The sequence below is a fragment of the Monopterus albus genome, unplaced genomic scaffold, assembly GCF_001952655.1.
Source record: "Monopterus albus unplaced genomic scaffold, M_albus_1.0 scaffold360.1, whole genome shotgun sequence".
NCBI lineage: Eukaryota > Metazoa > Chordata > Actinopteri > Synbranchiformes > Synbranchidae > Monopterus > Monopterus albus.
This window is the reverse complement of record NW_018128240.1, coordinates 140,754-157,983: the sequence shown is the minus strand read 5'-3', so window position 1 is coordinate 157,983 and position 17,230 is coordinate 140,754. Positions and strand designations below refer to the sequence as shown.

Genomic DNA, 17,230 nt, shown 5'->3' with positions numbered 1-17,230 from the left:
GACACTCAGGTAAAGGCAGTGTCACTGCTGGAAGAGCTCAGAGTGGGGACCAAGCTGCCACCTAAAGATATGGACATGGCCGAGGTGGTAGTCCTTAAGGAGGAAGGATCGACTGCCACTGGCAATACTGCGGTGATGCTAACTCAGACCGCAGCAAACCTGGGTGTGACCCTGCAGGACAGACATGCTGCAGACAGACTGTAGAAGGGTGCTTTTTGGTAAGACCTGATGCTCACTGTCTTATAACTTGCTGGCTGCAGTTGGAAAGTGTGACCTAAATTGTATAATGAAAGAAAATATAGAATTATGGTTGGGAAAATGATGTACATCACACTCCTCAGTCCAGACATGACAGAGACCATCTGTAATGTGGAGGTATCAAAGGCACACAGATGAACAGTAACCTGGTTAATGTTAGAACCATCAAGTGATGCTCTATATCATGTCCTGAACATGATTAAATTCAGGAGAAATCATAAAGGTGGGGTTTTGCCAGCCACAGAAAGGCTTAGGCACAGCACCCTAAGTGTTTTTTTAGAGCACCTTAAACTGAATGAACATCAAGACCTTTAGGCGACATATCAGAATGAATATACAGTATGTTAAAAACAACAGGGAGAATTGTATGCACTAACCAAATAAATGATTAGACTTTATCTGTGATTCCCAAATGTTGTAAAGAAAGAAAAAACCTAAAATTACTAAAACTTTTTAAATAAACCCCCAGCCACCATCACCCTGACCTAGAATGCACCTAAGTTCTCTGAAAGCCTAGGGAAAATCCCACATAAAGTTGCTAACTGACGATGACACAGAACAGATGGTGAGTTAAATTTGAAATAATAAAGGATAATGAAATTATCATAATTATCTTAAAATGTTCTAATGAAAATATCAGTCCCCTCCAGGACATGTGTCTTATAGGGCACCAAAATGTCCAGAAACCCCCATGCAACTTTGCTTTCTGCATGTTTAAGTGGGATATTTGATATCTCACAGAATTGGTATTTTCTGTATCTTACAGAAATGTCAGAGGAACTAAATAAGAGCAGGGATTGGCTTTTCCAAGCCACTGACTTGACTGGTCAATCAATTCTAAGTTCCTAAATATTTACTCCCCAGTCACTAACATGACAGTCACCAGGCCTGAGACATTATACTCTCTCTTTCACATAAATGTCAGCCAGGCAAAATGAGATTTTCTGAGGCCCAAGGATGAACTGTTATTCAGCCTTCTTGTTTATTTGCATATCCCCAGCAGTGAGAGAGAGATGGGAGCAGAGGTTTAAAGCTCAAAGACATTGATTCTTCATTTAACTTCAGAATGATTTTCACAGTCTGTCTGATTAAATTGGTAGATTCCAAACCAATATTTTAGAGCTGATCACAGTGCTTCATACACTTCAGTTCACTGGTTCTGTGGTTCCCTGAATGAATTCAGGTTTATAAAACACTGTGAAGGCACTGTCAGGTTTCTGCTTGTGCTTGGAATATTTGCCTAGTTTCTGTTGTATTAGCAGATCGAAATCTTCAAAACTGGACCAAGGACATGATGAGGTTACAGTATATTTCTTGTGCTTTGACACTCTGCAGAATATGTAGATTTTTTCTTTCTGACCTCAAATCCACACTAAGCTTGCTGCACGAGCAGAAGGAGTTATAAAGTGAAGGGCCACTCGACCGGCGAAAATCCCCACCACATTCAGAGGTTGCAGGGTTCATCCATAATTCATGCAGAAAGACGGTGAACAGATTGAATTGTCACATCTCCGGCTGGTACAAAGGAGGAGAAAGGAAGGAGCTGCTCACTGCCCCCACCCCCCACCCCTCTCTATCTCTGTGAGCTTTTGGAGCAATAATAGACTTTGCAGGGAAATGAGGGGAAAAGATGCTGATAGGTGTTAGGCTCATCTTTGGGCAGCAGGGGGACAGGAGGGGCCGCCCCTGGTATCTGTGTCCACAGACATTTGTCCTGTCTAACCTTGTGGTTTCACTGCTGCTGGTGTGCCACTGTTGTCCTTGACCTTTGACCCCCCTGTAGAAGAAGGACAAATTAAAAGAGAGTTTGCTGCAGGGATGTTCAGTGTCAGCTTTTGTTTTTATTAAATTGAACAGTTAATATGGGTACTTCCATGTAAACACAACTCTGCTGTGAATTACAGTTTGTTTAATTAGACTAATTTACAGTAGCATTTTATGTTCTCTAGCAAAGTTTCTTTCTAATGCAGCAAAAAAGTGTTGTTCTCATAGAGAGGACGAGCTTAAAGAGCAGGTGGTTCTGCTTTAAGAAAATGGCTGAAGTAATAATAACCAGTTTCAGGCAGTAAACGCCTCATAACTGCGGTTATCATGTCAAAATGATCTTTGTGGTGGAGTATCATAAAACACAAGGTGGTTGAAATTATCCTGATTACATACACTTTTCTTGATGACCTTTATAATCTGGTTACACACAGTAATCAGGCTGTAATGTGCATGCAGATACACCGATGGTAACTGTTGTGTACTGAACCCACATCGACCGCCTTCATGTCTGCTTGTACAGTAAAACTGCAGTGGAGGACAGAGGCCATGCCAGACGAAATAAGCATTCATTCAACTTGTAGTTCAGTAATTTAGCGTCTAAAATGAGCTTTGACACGAGAAGAATACCTAATGACAGTGGGGTCAGAGGTTTAAGGCATTAAGATTTTAGTCACATAAAAAATTCAGCTGGTCTTCTGGCCTCCTTAAAGGGCACATTCATTTTACTTCAGACCATGCAGATAGAGTTTTAAATGTATCTTAGACACTTATGCAGTAACTCAAGAAAAACGGTGAGATATATGTTCGTGTGACAGGATGGAAATGATGCCATAACTCAAATATCAGCGGCACTCTTGTCATGATGTGGCATTATCAGGACGATGAGCAAATTATTAGAATAACCGATAGAGCCCACTGCCGCATCATCTAACATTATCAATTTGCATATATGACTGCACCATCTGTCTGCAGAGGTGCCCTTTGCAAATGCCACGAAAGGTCAGGATGCAATAAGTCAAAATGTGGCTGATGTTACACAAGTTCTTATGCATCATGGGTGCATTTAGCAGAAAACAGTAGATATAATGCTGAGATTGATCAGGAATTAATCATTAAGTCGTTAGTTGTGGCCCCATTGTCACTGTTAATCAATACAGAGCTGGTGTTTACCTGTGAATGATGAAGCTGGTGGTCAGGGCAGGCTCCTGGGTATCTTCTGTGCTTTATTAACTAGGAATTGTGCCTCATTTTCATGACTTTGTGCAGATTGCATGTACAGTGTGATGCCTGCTTTTCTAGTCACTATTCACCTTCAGCTCTCAGGACCTGGCAGACAGTCTCACTATGATGAGCGACAGAATCCGACCCAAGTTCATCAACCTGGTTCCAGCTAAAGCGTTTTCCCTTAGTTTGATTGGCAAAATCACTTGAAAACTTCTGGGCCTGCTTCAGTTTGTGCACAGATTGTTTTCTGATTATGGTTCTATTACATTTGTTGCATAAATAAAGGTCTTACAGATAGTATGACAGATTAAGTGGCTCTTAAATGAAGCTCCACTAACAGTCATGTTCATATAGGCAAATTTAGATTTCCTGTCAGTCACTGGAAAGAGACCTAGTATTTAATACCCCCGTGCCACGAAGTTCAGTATTCATGCAAGATGACGGGTCACAAGTGTCCTGTGAATGACTTTGTTTACTCATGGAGTTGGGGAGACTGTGGCTCAGGAGGTAGAGCAGGTCATCTCCTAACAAGCAGGTCAGTGGTTCAATTCCCGCCCTCTAGTTGTGTCCGTGAGCAAAACACCGAACCCCCAGTTGCCACCAGTGATGCCACCGGTGTGAATGGGTGAACGGCCAAATAGTGTGAAAGTGCTTTGAGCATGCTGCAATGCACAGAAAATTGCTTTAAGACCATTTACCATTAGATAATGTTTATATATTGCTCATCGGCACGTTGTCAGGATTATGTTTGTTGGGAAGGGTTTCTTCCATGTACAGAAGACAAGTTTAGCATGCTAAATGTTTTTGGCTGATCTAGACCAAAGAAAACATGCTCCTCTTTTAAACCATTATTCCCAGTAAACCACTGTATGATGGTAAGGACAGAAATAGAAATCAGCGGTCAGAAGAAAGAAGGCTCAGACAAAAGCACCGGTCTGGTCACCTGTGGCAGATCCCGCTTCTGATGTATGCATCTCTGCATGTCGCTAGTTACTGCAGTGTGCATTGAAAACACAAACACAACCACAAGTTTCACTCCACAAAATGTCATAAGCAGGTGCTGTTTAAATTTAATGGAACATATGCAGTTTTCTGCTGTTTACATCTGATTTACATCTGACTCACTGAGCTTTACACAGGTATAAGTAACACTATCACTGTAGAGTACATACTGTAGTACAGCTTTTCCTAAGTGTAGTTTTCAGTAGTACAAATTAATTTGGGCAGCTTTGTCTCTGTCCTGACTTTGTGCTGTGGAGTAGATTTTAATTTTCCTGTACCTCAGTGTCTCTTCCTTGAGAGCAGATTTGTCTCGATCACTGGTTGAATAACTGAGGTGATGGATTAGACCCAGGGAGCAGAAATTGGTTTCTTTCTGTAATGTTGAAAGTGTCTCTCCACTTCTCATCTGCCTGCTGATAGTTCACTGCTTTTTGCATGATTGGAAACTGCACCATCGACACAGTGTTTCTGCTCCTGCACTCTCTGGCAAAGCCTCAGCATATTTTCTGTTCTCTTGTCAGTTTGTGACAGATATGATGTGTTTCATCTCAGTCACTAAACATAATGTTATAAGGCTATACTGTCTGTTTTATGGTTAAAGTGACTGCTCTGCTGTCATTTCCTTTGTCTCTGTGTAGTGTTGACACTGCCTTTAAACATGACTGTATTGTGTCTTCTTAGTTGCTGCTTCACTGCTGTGTGTGACTCATCCCTCCCACACACGCCTGTTAGGGGGTATAAATTGCATCCTGACTTGATCATTCTTCTTAGTTCATGTAGTCAGCCGACCTCGTTTTTTTCAGTTATTTGTGAAGCACTTTAACTTGTTTTTGAGAAACGCTACATACAGTAAATCAAATTATCATTATACGGTTTGTATCATCATTGTTATTGCTAAACTGCTGTTTTAGGCAGTGGTGGAAAGTAACTGAGTAAATTTACTCAGGTTCTGCTGTTAAGTCCAGTTTTGAGGCATCTGTATTTAACTTGAGTATTTCTATTTTCTGAAACTTCATACTTAGACTTCACTACATTTATTTGATAAACTCAGTTACCAGTTCCTTTTCAGAATCAACCTATCACAAAATACAGTAAATCATAAGACTTTATTGACCGTGGTTGAAAAATTCACAATATTCCCAGAAGTGTGCAATTTATATAGGTTAGTTATAATTCGCTCTGTCTACAGTATACAAGCTGCAACAATAAAGTGACAGTAATGCATTAATTTTAATCCGTATACATGGTCATCGGTGTGTGAATGTGTGTGTGAATGGGTGAATGGTGTATGATCTCCTGTAAAGCGCTTTGGCCAGTGTAACACACTGTGAGAAAGCGCTATATAAATACAGTCCATTTACCATTTACCATTTAAGTATACTTTGATGTTAATACTTTTGTACTTGAGTAACATTTTGAATGCATGACTTTTACTTGTAACAGTGTTTTCACACTGTGGTATTTCTACTTGTACTTAAGTAAAGGATCGGAGTACTTCTTCCACCACTGATTTTAGTTTGGCTAAACTTAAAATACTAGTCAGAAATTATTCATAGTCTAATGTACTGCAGCAGTAAATAATAATTCAAACAGATATGCTTAGTAAAAAATAAATAGGGAAAAAGAGCATTTGAAAACACTGCTGTCAGTCACAGTTCAGCTTTACCATAATGAGCAACATGTGCAAAAACAAGGTGAGCTGCCCTGTAAAGATTCTAACAGCCACATTCATCATTCTCACGTTGTCATAAATCTCAGCACAACTGACTGTAGGTTGTCAGGATTCACCTTTTCTACTCAATTTGTAATCTTTATTTATGCCAATTGATGGAAGAATGAGGAAATAAAACATCTGTGTTATTACATTTTTCAATTTTTTTTTATCTTTATCAATGTGGTTTTTCCAGACAAAGGTTGATCTGTCATATCCAACGGACCTGTGGTTAGAGTTAGTGTAAACTGTGGTCCAGTCTTGTTATGAAGACCGTGTCACGGTGTTGAGACAGCTCATCACATCCCCACGTTGAAATAATCTCCACACAGAGCAGACCTGTTTGTCCTTTCACAGTCAGTGTGAAAGAAAATGAGTGTCAGAAAATGAGACACTGGTGGAAATGTTCCATTCCTCTCTGTGACAGGCAGGATAATTGGCTTTCAGTCACTCTCTCCGGTGGAGAAGCAGGTGCTTTTTAGGGCCATGGTTTCGATAAAGTGCTGTGTCACATCTGCTGAAGAGAGTACAGAAACTGCAAGAACAAAATCATGTGTAGAAGACAATATGACTGAATTGGCTGCTGTGTTGTCAGTTCTGTACTCACTAAAATGGTGGCCATCGTGTAGCCAAGTATATGTACTGCACCAACTGCTCACACAGGTAGCCAAGTTCCCTGACAGACAACACCTAGGGAGAAATAATACACCTTTCACCCATTTGTCCATGAAAGTACATGCTTAAGCTGTGACCATGACAGCAAGACTGCCAATACTTCATAAGGCATGATGGTACCCTTCATTAATTCTCTTTGTAGGCCATAGATAAATATCAGGTTGGATATATATATATAATATGGCCGAGAATGACACTCGCATCAGAATGAAAGCACTCAGTGAAGCCTGCCCATTATAATGCTGTAGACACACATTGTTAAAGGGCAGGATGCTGGTAGCCAGGTTAGCTCTGTAATCAGTGACAAACTGTCCCTCTGGTTGTCAGTGGTGGAAAAGGTACTCAGATTCTTTGCTCAAGTAGCAATACCACAGTGTAAAAATACTCAAGTAAAAGTCCTGCAAAGTTTAAAGGAGCAATAACTTCCAAATTTTCCAGCATGTTTACACTGGCATGTTTATAGACACCATGAAATCTCAGCAACTTCAGTTACATTTTTCTATTAATCCCTGTAGGGGAAACTTCTTGCTGATGGCAGCGCTACCAGTCACTGCCTGGCCACCAGGGGGAACTCGGGCTTCAGTGTCTTGCCTAAGGACAATAACATATGGACTGGGAAGAATAGGAATCAAACCAACTTTCCAATTAAGATATGACCACTGCACTTTGAGCCACAGCTGCCCTTTTTACTTTAGCTTAACTCAAATCTCTGGACAAGTGATTTAATCTTCCAATCTGACTCAATGACAAAACTGTTCCATTAAGTGGTAATTCTACATTTCAGTGTGCAGCACAGTAGTCTTAAGTTTGGTCCAATATTAGTCATCCACTTTGAAAAGAACATGGTATGAGGACAATCTGCATGGTAGTTCTGGACATTGTGTACATTTTTCATGACAAGATATTTTCTGCCACATTGCCTTGAAATTACAATCACTACATTTAGTGATGCATAGGTGAAAGGTCACCAGCACTTTGAGGGACACTCATTTTGTAGCCTCTGCCAGTTTGTTCCAAGTTTGAATTTATTCCATGGTTGTCAAACTCTTACCCAGAAATCTAGTTTAAACAGGAAACTGATTTTCAAACCTGCCAGCATGAGCCCCCAGCTTCTTTGAATACCAGGATGAAGTTAGTCAAGCAGCTTTGACAGAAAGCACAATCATCCCCTATAATGAGAGCTCTGAAATTGGTAAACTAAAATATTGTGAACCCGACTACAGGTAAGCTGGAGTTGCCATTTCAGTGTGTAGTTAGTGTTGTACACTACTGCCCTCAAGTGACTAAAATGAGTAGAGCAGCCAGATCGTTTCTGGTCAAAGAAAAGCTCCAACTTTTCTACTGAAGGGTGATTAGATAGAGACCATGTGCCTCTACAAAGCATCACTGAACCATTTGATATCCCAAGTCATAGGTTTTGTTAACCATCTTCACTTCCATTACCCAGTGCAACAGTACTCATGCCCCGTTGAATGACTGCAACAGAGACCAAACAGTGCAGTTAAACCTTTATTTTCCAACATGTATAGATCAGAGAACACAAGGCAGTGCATGTTGAATGGGCGCTTTAAGAGACCAAACAAACTTCATTTTCCAATACATGCAGAGAATAATAAAGGCAGTGCATGGCCATTTAATTTTGTCACCTTTAGCCAAATCAACCCCAAACCTCCTTCTCCAGGGCAGCAATGTCCTCTGGCCCCGTTTAATACTCTCCCTCTTCCTCGCCATCACCTTCAGCTGAGTCAACCCCAACCTCCTCATAATCTTTCTCCAGAGCAGCCATGTCCTCTCTAGCCTCTGAGAACTCTCCCTCCTCCATACCCTCACCCACATACCAGTGAACAAAGGCACGCTTGGCGTACATCAGATCAAATTTGTGGTCCAGTCTAGCCCAGGCCTCTGCAATAGCAGTGGTGTTGCTCAGCATGCACACAGCTCTCTGGACCTTGGCCAGGTCCCCACCAGGAACTACAGTGGGTGGCTGGTAGTTTATGCCAACCTTGAAACCAGTGGGGCACCAGTCCACAAATTGGATGGTGCGTTTGGTCTTGATGGTGGCGATGGCAGCATTAACATCTTTGGGCACCACATCACCACGATACAGAAGGCAGCAGGCCATGTACTTGCCGTGGCGAGGGTCACATTTCACCATCTGATTGGCTGGCTCAAAGCAGGCGTTTGTGATTTCCGCCACTGTTAACTGCTCATGGTATGCTTTCTCAGCAGAGATGACAGGCGCATAGGTGGCCAGAGGGAAATGGATACGTGGGTATGGCACCAAGTTGGTCTGGAACTCTGTCAGATCAACATTGAGGGCACCATCAAAACGAAGGGAAGCAGTGATTGAGGACACAATCTGACTGATCAGCCTGTTCAGGTTAGTGTAAGTAGGACGCTCAATATCAAGGTTCCTACGGCAGATATCATAGATGGCCTCATTATCCACCATAAAGGCACAGTCAGAGTGCTCAAGGGTGGTGTGGGTGGTCAGGATGGAGTTGTAGGGCTCCACCACAGCAGTGGACACCTGGGGAGCTGGGTAGATTGAGAACTCCAGCTTGGACTTTTTGCCGTAGTCAACAGACAGACGCTCCATCAGCAGGGAAGTGAAACCAGAGCCAGTGCCACCTCCAAAGCTGTGGAAAACCAGGAAGCCCTGAAGACCAGTACACTGGTCAGCCTAAGGACCAAGAGGGAGACAGTGAGCAAATGTGATACAATACACTTTGGTTTGATATTTAGAGTCAAAATTAGGGACTTCCCTTGTGATACAGGTTACCCACCAGTTTGCGCATCCTGTCAAGCACAATGTCAATGATCTCTTTGCCAATTGTGTAGTGCCCACGGGCGTAGTTGTTGGCAGCATCCTCCTTGCCAGTGATCAGCTGCTCAGGGTGGAACAGCTGGCGGTAAGTTCCAGTGCGGACCTCATCTGAAAGTAAATTATAAATTAGAGGAAATCACTAGAAACTGAAATTTTTCAGATGCATGTTTAAAGACAGCTTACCAATAACAGTGGGCTCCAGATCCACAAACACAGCTCTTGGGACATGCTTTCCAGCCCCAGTCTCACTGAAGAAGGTGTTGAAAGAATCATCTCCTCCTCCAATGGTCTTGTCACTGGGCATCTGGCCATCAGGCTGGATCCCATGCTCCAGGCAGTAGAGCTCCCAGCAGGCATTTCCAATCTGGACACCAGCCTGGCCAACGTGCACAGAGATACACTCGCGCTGTGGAGAGAAAGGAAGAACTTAGTTTTGTACAAATTCATAAACTGCAGCAACAATAGGCTTGATTGGCTGCCATTTTCAGCTCTCTTGTAAAAGATACCACAAGACCCTGACTAACGCCACTTCATATTACTCAAGTCCACAATTTGATAGTGCTGGGAAATCTGCTAGAGTTTATTTTATACAATTACGTGAGCCAATATTATTCAATACATCATCAGTTAATTGACAGCTTTTGTGTAGACCCCCTCCCCCTCTTTGCGGACGCATTGTGTCTTTTTTTTGTTTAGTATTTGCAGTTTCTTCCCTAAATACTGGCTATGGATTATATTTTTGGGCTTGTGTTTAAGCTGCGGTGTGTTCTCTCAGGGGAGGAAAAAACCCCAGATCGAGTGTTTGCGGTACTTTTAAGTTAAAGAAAAAACATGTTGCGAGAACAAACCGTTTCATGACAATACTCTGTGGTGAACTAACCAAACACAGCTGTAAAAGATTTCTCTACCCGAGGTAATACTTACACAACCTAAAATATAAAGGCCCCATAAGCCTTTTGATGAAAAGCCTTTGTTTGAAAAAAAGCTGTGGCTGCAATTTGACAAAGGCAAGGCCTCTTCAAACAGGCGGCTGGGAAGTGTTTTCAGGCCGAATCATTGCAAAATTAGGTCAGCGCACAGACAGTAAATGCCTGAAACTGTCCGTCATGACTCAACTTGAGTTTAACCTTCCCAAGTTATACTAATTTACCCATTTAAGACAATTTAGTTAATCGTCCTACAGTTCTTCCGTCAGTGCCTTTCGTTTAACTAACGTTAATCTTAACATTAGCTGCAACGTGATAAATCATCATGAGTAAGAGAATTTTTACACTCACCATGTTTCCTTAACTTCGCGGAATACTTAGAGGTTTGAATAAAGAAAAGAGGAAGCAACACCGTTTGCTCTCACAAAAGGGACTTTAGGCGTCCTGTGTAAGAAGCAGCAAAGCTGATGCGAGCTTAGCTAGGCGTGGCCTTTTATAGTCTCCGAGCCGGCCGGAAAGAGCTACTGGATCCGATTGGTTAGAAGTCACGTGAGCACGTTTCCTATTGGTTAAAAATGAAACGGTCTTCTTTGAAACACCACCCGCTCTAAGAAAAAATGGGACCAAGGGGTAAACCCACTGTCCTTAAAACAACTGATCGTTCGTTCTGGAAGTGATTCCGGTGTTGTGTCGAGATATGTCCCCTAACCTTTTCCAGACTATAACTACAGAAGGGAGCGCTAGTAGAAACACAGTTTTAAGAGGGTGAAACACATCCTGAAGGGGGGATAGATTTCGACACAAGGTCGGTCCTCCATCTTGAATGTTCCGAAGGTTTTAGTTCTACTCAGAGGTTGGTCTATGTAGCTGATCTGAAACAGCCGCAGTTTTATACTGAAGTGGACCTACAAATAACAGAACCAATGTAAGACTCAACTGCGTTTTAATTGTTTTCAGATTCCACATCTACTTAAATGAATGGTTCTGCGTTAACTGGTCTAATTGTAAAAACCCCCCACTATGAACAATTTTCTTCATATTAGAATGATAGCTTTTCAAGGTCAAGCCTGTTTTTATTTCTGTATCATAACAGTAGGAGAGAGATGGAGAGTCTGTTATGTTTGAACAATAAATACATTAAATCAAATATTCTGTTCAGCCACGCCTGAGGCTGAAAATCCCTGTGTTTTGGCCATATTTTACATTTCCCTCTAAAACAATTGGGCTGATCAGTCATTTCTATAAACATTATAAACATAAGATGGATTATAAGATCGGCCACAATGAATGTACAAACAATAGCAATACATGCTTAGACTACGTTGTTTGAGCACAGTATAAATGTGTATGTGTATGTGTGTGTGTGTGTGTGGGGGGGGTATGGGCCGTCTAAGACACATGTGAGGGAAACGTGGATGAGAATTCATATCCTGCTGTATCACCAGGATGGCCCAAAGAGCCGAGCTCACAATGCCATGTCATACTGTGTCAGTGTTCTGTTCATCCAAGTGAATGTAGAACAGTATAACACGTGGTCGAGCGGTTATAACACATTATAACATATTCACCATGAAGGCTGATGCTTACCACGACTTTTTAATCCTAGGCTCTAGTGAACATATGACGCCGAGTGATTCAGGAAGAAACCGCCGGAAGATGGATGTTTCTGTGAGCCAATGGAAAGTAATGTCAGCAAAGGTAAGCCCGCCTTTATGCGAAATTGGCCAATCCTAGTCTGGGATGGTAACTTCCTCTACATCGAGGGAGTATGTCCCATTGTATGTATGGGCTATCCCCAGTGAGTGCTGCGATTGTTGAGGTGTAGTCTGTCAAATACGTGATTTATTCGGAGTTGTTTCATCTGTTACAACCGGCTGACGACTTGTGTCTCTGAATGCCATATGTGAATCTCACTAAAAAGTAGCGGGTTATTACAGACACAGCGGCGGTATCGGAGTAGGAATTTGCTCGCTAGCGCTATCTGAGCCACCTTGCAGTCCTGCTAGCACTGGAGCTAGTTAACGTTAGCAGCAGTTGTTTTGCAGTGTGAATCTGACGGACATCTGCTAAGTTATGTCTTCATCCAGAGGCTACTGCGTTTCAAAATAAGTTGTCGGAGTCAAGATAAAACATCAGTGGCTGTGGGCTCGCTAACGAAGCACCGAGCTAGCGAGCTAACACTGCCGGGGTGTCTTTCACAAAAGGGCAGTGAACAAGAGACTTGTTAGCCATATCAGCGCTGGCTTTAACTTATTCGGTTTGGGCAATCGCATAAAGAGCATTACAATCGTACAGAATGAATGGGTTCAGCACAGAGGAAGACAGCCACGATGGACCGCCTGCTCCGCCGTTTTATGGACAGAGCTGCTGTCTGATCGAAGACGGGGAGCGCTGCGGCAGGTCAGCTGGAAACGCCTCCTTCAGCAAGAGGATCCAAAAGAGCATATCCCAGAAGAAACTGAAACTGGACATCGACAAGAGTGTAAGTGAAACTACAAGATCAGGTTATTATATTTTGCAGTTAAATCAGTGATTGTGAGTATGAGTGTGAGATGATAGCTGGAAGTTAGCTGTTGGGGTAACTCTTCAGCTCTCAGCTAATGCTAGTTAGCGCCAGTTAACGTGAATAAACAAATGGCCATCTTTCCCTTGCTAACGTTACTGTGGCTGCGAATGGTCGTATTTTCGGTAGATAAGTCTGTTCTCAGTTTAAATACTAGGCTAACGGTAGCTGTGCTGTCTACGCGGACGACGTGCACGATTAAAGACAGCCCACATCAACTTGCAGTTTTGTCTCACTGCAACAGTTATCTCCGATACGCCTCCGCTGCTCTTCATAAAATGGCTGTTGCCAGGGAACCTTGTTGCTCCAGTCCAGTTACAGTAACCGACCTCATTTCAGAGTGGCACAGTAGTAGTACTTTTTGGGTTCAAGTACTCGAAAATGCACAGGGTAGCTCGAAGTTACTGGAACTATGTTCCTGATGGCAGGTTTGCTTGGTTTTTCTGTAGCTGGCATTTGTCTCACAGATTTGCTATTATATGTGGTACCTTTACGCATTTTTATTGAGCAAAGTCATACTTCCTGTGTCAGTGAGGGAAGGTTTTTGACCTAGACTGTTAACACAGACACATAACCAGAGCTGAACCACCACCCAGGCAAGTTTTAAGGCTACGGGCACTCCCCAGCCTCCCTGTTTTGCAACTTGTTGTAATGACGTTTATCTATTGCATTATGCTTGACCAACCATGCATCCAGGGCCTTTTACCTGCTCTGTAGTTTCAGTGAAAGCACTGTATTACTGAAGCAGTACAACCTGAGACAATCTTCCTGTATGGCTGCCTGTGTTAAGACAACATTAAACATTGGTGTGTTTCATGATAAGTTTGAATACTGCTGAAAAGTTAATATTCCTTCAAGTAAGTAATTGAAAATATTTTGTTATCAGAACTGAAAGTCGGGTATCATATTAGCATATTGAAGAACTTGATCGCCAAGCCCCACTATGCTGGACCCTGCTAAATTAAGTGGTTTTATAAATGGCAGACTGCTTTTACCTGCTCTGTAGTTTCAGTGAAAGCACTGTATTACTCAAGCAGTACAACCTGAGACAATCTTCCTGTATGGCTGCCTATGCTGGATCCTGCTAAATTAAGTGGTTTTATAAATGGCAGACTGCTCCTTCAGTGCTCATTAATATTTTGCAGGTGCGACACCTCTACATCTGTGATTTTCATAAGAACTTCATCCAGAGTGTGCGCAACAAGAGGAAGAGGAAGACCAGTGATGATGGAGGGGAATCCCCAGATCATGATGTGGAGGTGCCTGAGGTAATGTGGCCTGAGTGTTACGGACAAATACGCACATGATATGTGGGCTGTAAAGAGCACAGTTGCATTTCAGAGTAAGAGAACAGTGACAACATGATTAGAGGCCCTGAGAAATCTTAAAAGCATACAGTTATGGTGGAATTGTCAGAAGATGCTTGCCTAACCACCATCACTCTGCTGTGTTCAGTTTTCATTGTGTGGTTTTCATTTTTTATTGTTGTATTGAACCAGTTTTTCCAGAGATCATTAAAATTTCATCTGTTTTCAAAGCTGAGGAAGCAGCAGTCAGTCAGTGAAATGTGTTTAGGATGGAGGCGGGATGAGAAGTTACCACCTCTCATGATTCACTCACTGTTTCCAGGTCGACCTCTTCCAGCTGCAGGTGAACACCTTGAGACGCTACAAGCGACACTACAAACTGCAGACCAGGCCTGGCCTCAACAAGGCCCAGCTAGCAGAGGTAAACACACTGATGACTGAATTTGTTTGTTTGTTTGCAGCCTGTTTGGATGAAGGACACAACGTCTGTTCTGATACCACCATCAGTACCGTATATCAGGCTGAACTCAGGAACCTTAGCCTGCATTTGGACCAGGGGCAAAGTCCCTGCTCTCAAGACAAGTCAGTACAAGTGTCAAGCATTTATGGAGTCACATCTCACATCTCGATATTTCCTTGTATCTGTTTTGTATAGTGCCATTTCTTTGATATGGGTTTTAGATGTTTTTGCCTGCTTTTGATATGTGATGGAGGTTGCCCTCGGGTTTCCTAGTGTGTTTTACTCAGATGCATCTGTGTAAATAGTTTATGATTTCACTGATTGTTTATTGCTATCGGGTGTGAGATGTGAGTACATAAATGTCTGACATTTGTATTGACTTGTCTTAAAGGAGACTGGTTGAGATCAACATGTTAGCCTTCATAATACATCATGCAAACTTAGCGCATGGTCATTTACATTATCTGTGATTATAGTTTTTCATGACCAGCACCTGGTTTCAGGTGTGCATTCACTCAGATTTCCTAAGATACTTGTGCACTCTGAGTAGAAAACTAGAAACCTTGCCGGTGAATCCTTAATTTACATTTGCATAAACCACAGAGTCATATCATTGATGTAGCATGTGGCTTTGCATTTAACAGATTACATAGAATGGACTTGTGCAAATTAAACATTTTTAAAGAGGTGACGATCTTGGGTGTGCACAGGGCGTAGTTGTGCAGTGAAGCAAGAGGTTTACTGACTTAGTGGCTCGTAAAGTGCCCCATTGAGGTGTAAAGACCTGGCAGGTGGGACACACATGACTGGGACTTTTATTTACTCCGTGATCCTTGTGAATAACATCCTTCAGACATACATAACTGAATATACCGTGTTGCTCTCTGGTAGCTTGTGATGGATGTTTGTTTTTGACATTTAATCATTAATTGAATCACGTGTTAGTTTTAAGGCTATTTTTAGGTCCATATAGAGTTTGTATGGTTTTTGAAGAGGGTGATTTGACAGGTTTAAGGGGAACAGACCAGGACCTCGCTTTCTAATAAACAGTCCATCTACTGTAAGTGTGTTTTCTACAAATGTTGTAGTAAAATTCAATGCATGCATTACTTATGCTTTGTGATTTATGGGTTTTGATATAGCATAGCTTACAAAGGCAAATAGGCCATTTAACTCTGGAGTATTTTCTGCATCATCTTCATTGGCACAGCAGGCAACTCATGAAAACAGATGTTTTTCTTTTAACCTTCTCATTCTGCTCCTGTGCAGACGGTGAGTCGTCACTTCAGGAACATCCCTGTGAATGAGAAGGAGACCCTCACCTACTTTATTTACATGGTGAAGAGCAGCAAGAGCCGCTTGGACCAGAAAGGGGATGGCGGCAAACCGCTGGACTAAACCTCCTAAAAGCAACAACCACAGTGGCAGCAGTTACAACAGAGTCACAGTAATTCACACCTACAACAACAGCAACAGTTCAGACTCTGGGCCTTATTAACAGCAGCTCCTTCTGCAGCCCAGTGAGCTCCTCTGTCACACCACAACATGAGCCGTTGTTGTTCTCGGAGTACATTTCACAGAAATGGAGGAGACTTCACAGTGAGTTCACTTTAGCTCACTTTGCCCTCATCACATGTTGTTACAATGGCCCATCCTCCTTCAAGGTGTTTCCTCTTTCCTTTGCAAAAGTCAGGGCCGTAAAGACTTCTGAGGACCAGGACTCAGTCGGCAGGGGTTTACCTCACCATGCTGTGATGTAAACTTGTTGATATGTACAAAGGTGCAACTTCCAAACTCAAATAACTTGGTTGAATGCAATGTACAGTATAGTAGCCGCCTTAAGAGTAAAAAAACAAAACACATTTGTGTATTTCTCTTTTGCCAAGTCGACTGTTAACATGATGGCTGTGAGGAGTGCATGTGCCAAACAGGAACGCGTGTTGGAGCTGAATGGTGGGATTTTACTTTTTGTTGTTGTTATTGTGAATGAATGAATTGTTGGAAAGGGGCGCTGCCACAAAAAAACATATTCAATCTCAACATCTAAAACATAATACCAAATTGAGCTCTCTTTAAATCACCCTTTCCCACCTGGACGTGATGTATTGACAGACTGGTGGGGAATGATGTAGCAGTTGTCACTCTTGTCTCTGCTCTTGTAGACACACACACTGGTTAGTTTCTGTGCAACGCAGGTGTTGGTAGCTACTTCCATTTTTAACATTTTTGTAACACTTTCTCTTTAGTGAAGGAGTAATTATTAGTTCTTAGCTGTCATTTTAATGTTTATTGTGGACATCATACCTGAGTTAACAAGCAGAGCCCCCTCCCATTCAGAATAATGAACCACATTATATTTTTATGACAAATTGGGCCAGCCCCGCTGGCTCATTTGCATCCCCAGGAGGTTGTGAAGGTCAAACAGGAATCTAATTTGGCACCAAAAGTGCCCTCACACCATAACTATTTTTTTTTTTTTTTTTGTGTTGAATTTATGCCTATCTTTACTT

The 17,230-nt window shown here is 42.2% G+C and overlaps 2 protein-coding genes across 6 annotated transcripts in view; one reads left to right on the top strand and one right to left on the bottom strand.

The window, feature by feature from the left end:
* sap30l (sap30-like) overlaps positions 1 to 16,965 on the top strand; it is a 79,156-nt gene extending 62,191 nt beyond the window's left edge. For 4 of the 5 annotated variants that reach the window (XM_020625578.1, XM_020625579.1, XM_020625581.1 and 1 more), the window contains 5 exons: positions 10 to 218; positions 11,997 to 12,088; positions 14,099 to 14,221; positions 14,583 to 14,681; positions 15,990 to 16,965. In XM_020625578.1, coding sequence (XP_020481234.1) covers positions 185 to 218; positions 11,997 to 12,088; positions 14,099 to 14,221; positions 14,583 to 14,681; positions 15,990 to 16,118 — 477 coding nt within the window. In that variant the 5' untranslated portion in view covers positions 10 to 184 and the 3' untranslated portion in view covers positions 16,119 to 16,965. Of the gene's footprint in view, positions 1 to 9; positions 219 to 11,996; positions 12,089 to 12,118; positions 12,873 to 14,098; positions 14,222 to 14,582; positions 14,682 to 15,989 lie in introns of those variants that run through there. The other variant, XM_020625577.1, reaches the window with a different exon arrangement.
* On the bottom strand, positions 8,131 to 10,870 carry LOC109975055 (tubulin alpha-1B chain-like). Its single transcript, XM_020625575.1, has 4 exons — positions 10,742 to 10,870; positions 9,648 to 9,870; positions 9,424 to 9,572; positions 8,131 to 9,320 (listed from the first exon to the last, which is right to left on the bottom strand). The coding sequence occupies exons 1-4, from the start codon at positions 10,742 to 10,744 to the stop codon at positions 8,343 to 8,345; spliced, it is 1,353 nt and encodes a 450-aa protein (XP_020481231.1). The 5' UTR covers positions 10,745 to 10,870; the 3' UTR covers positions 8,131 to 8,342.
* Positions 16,966 to 17,230: the final 265 nt, after the last annotated feature.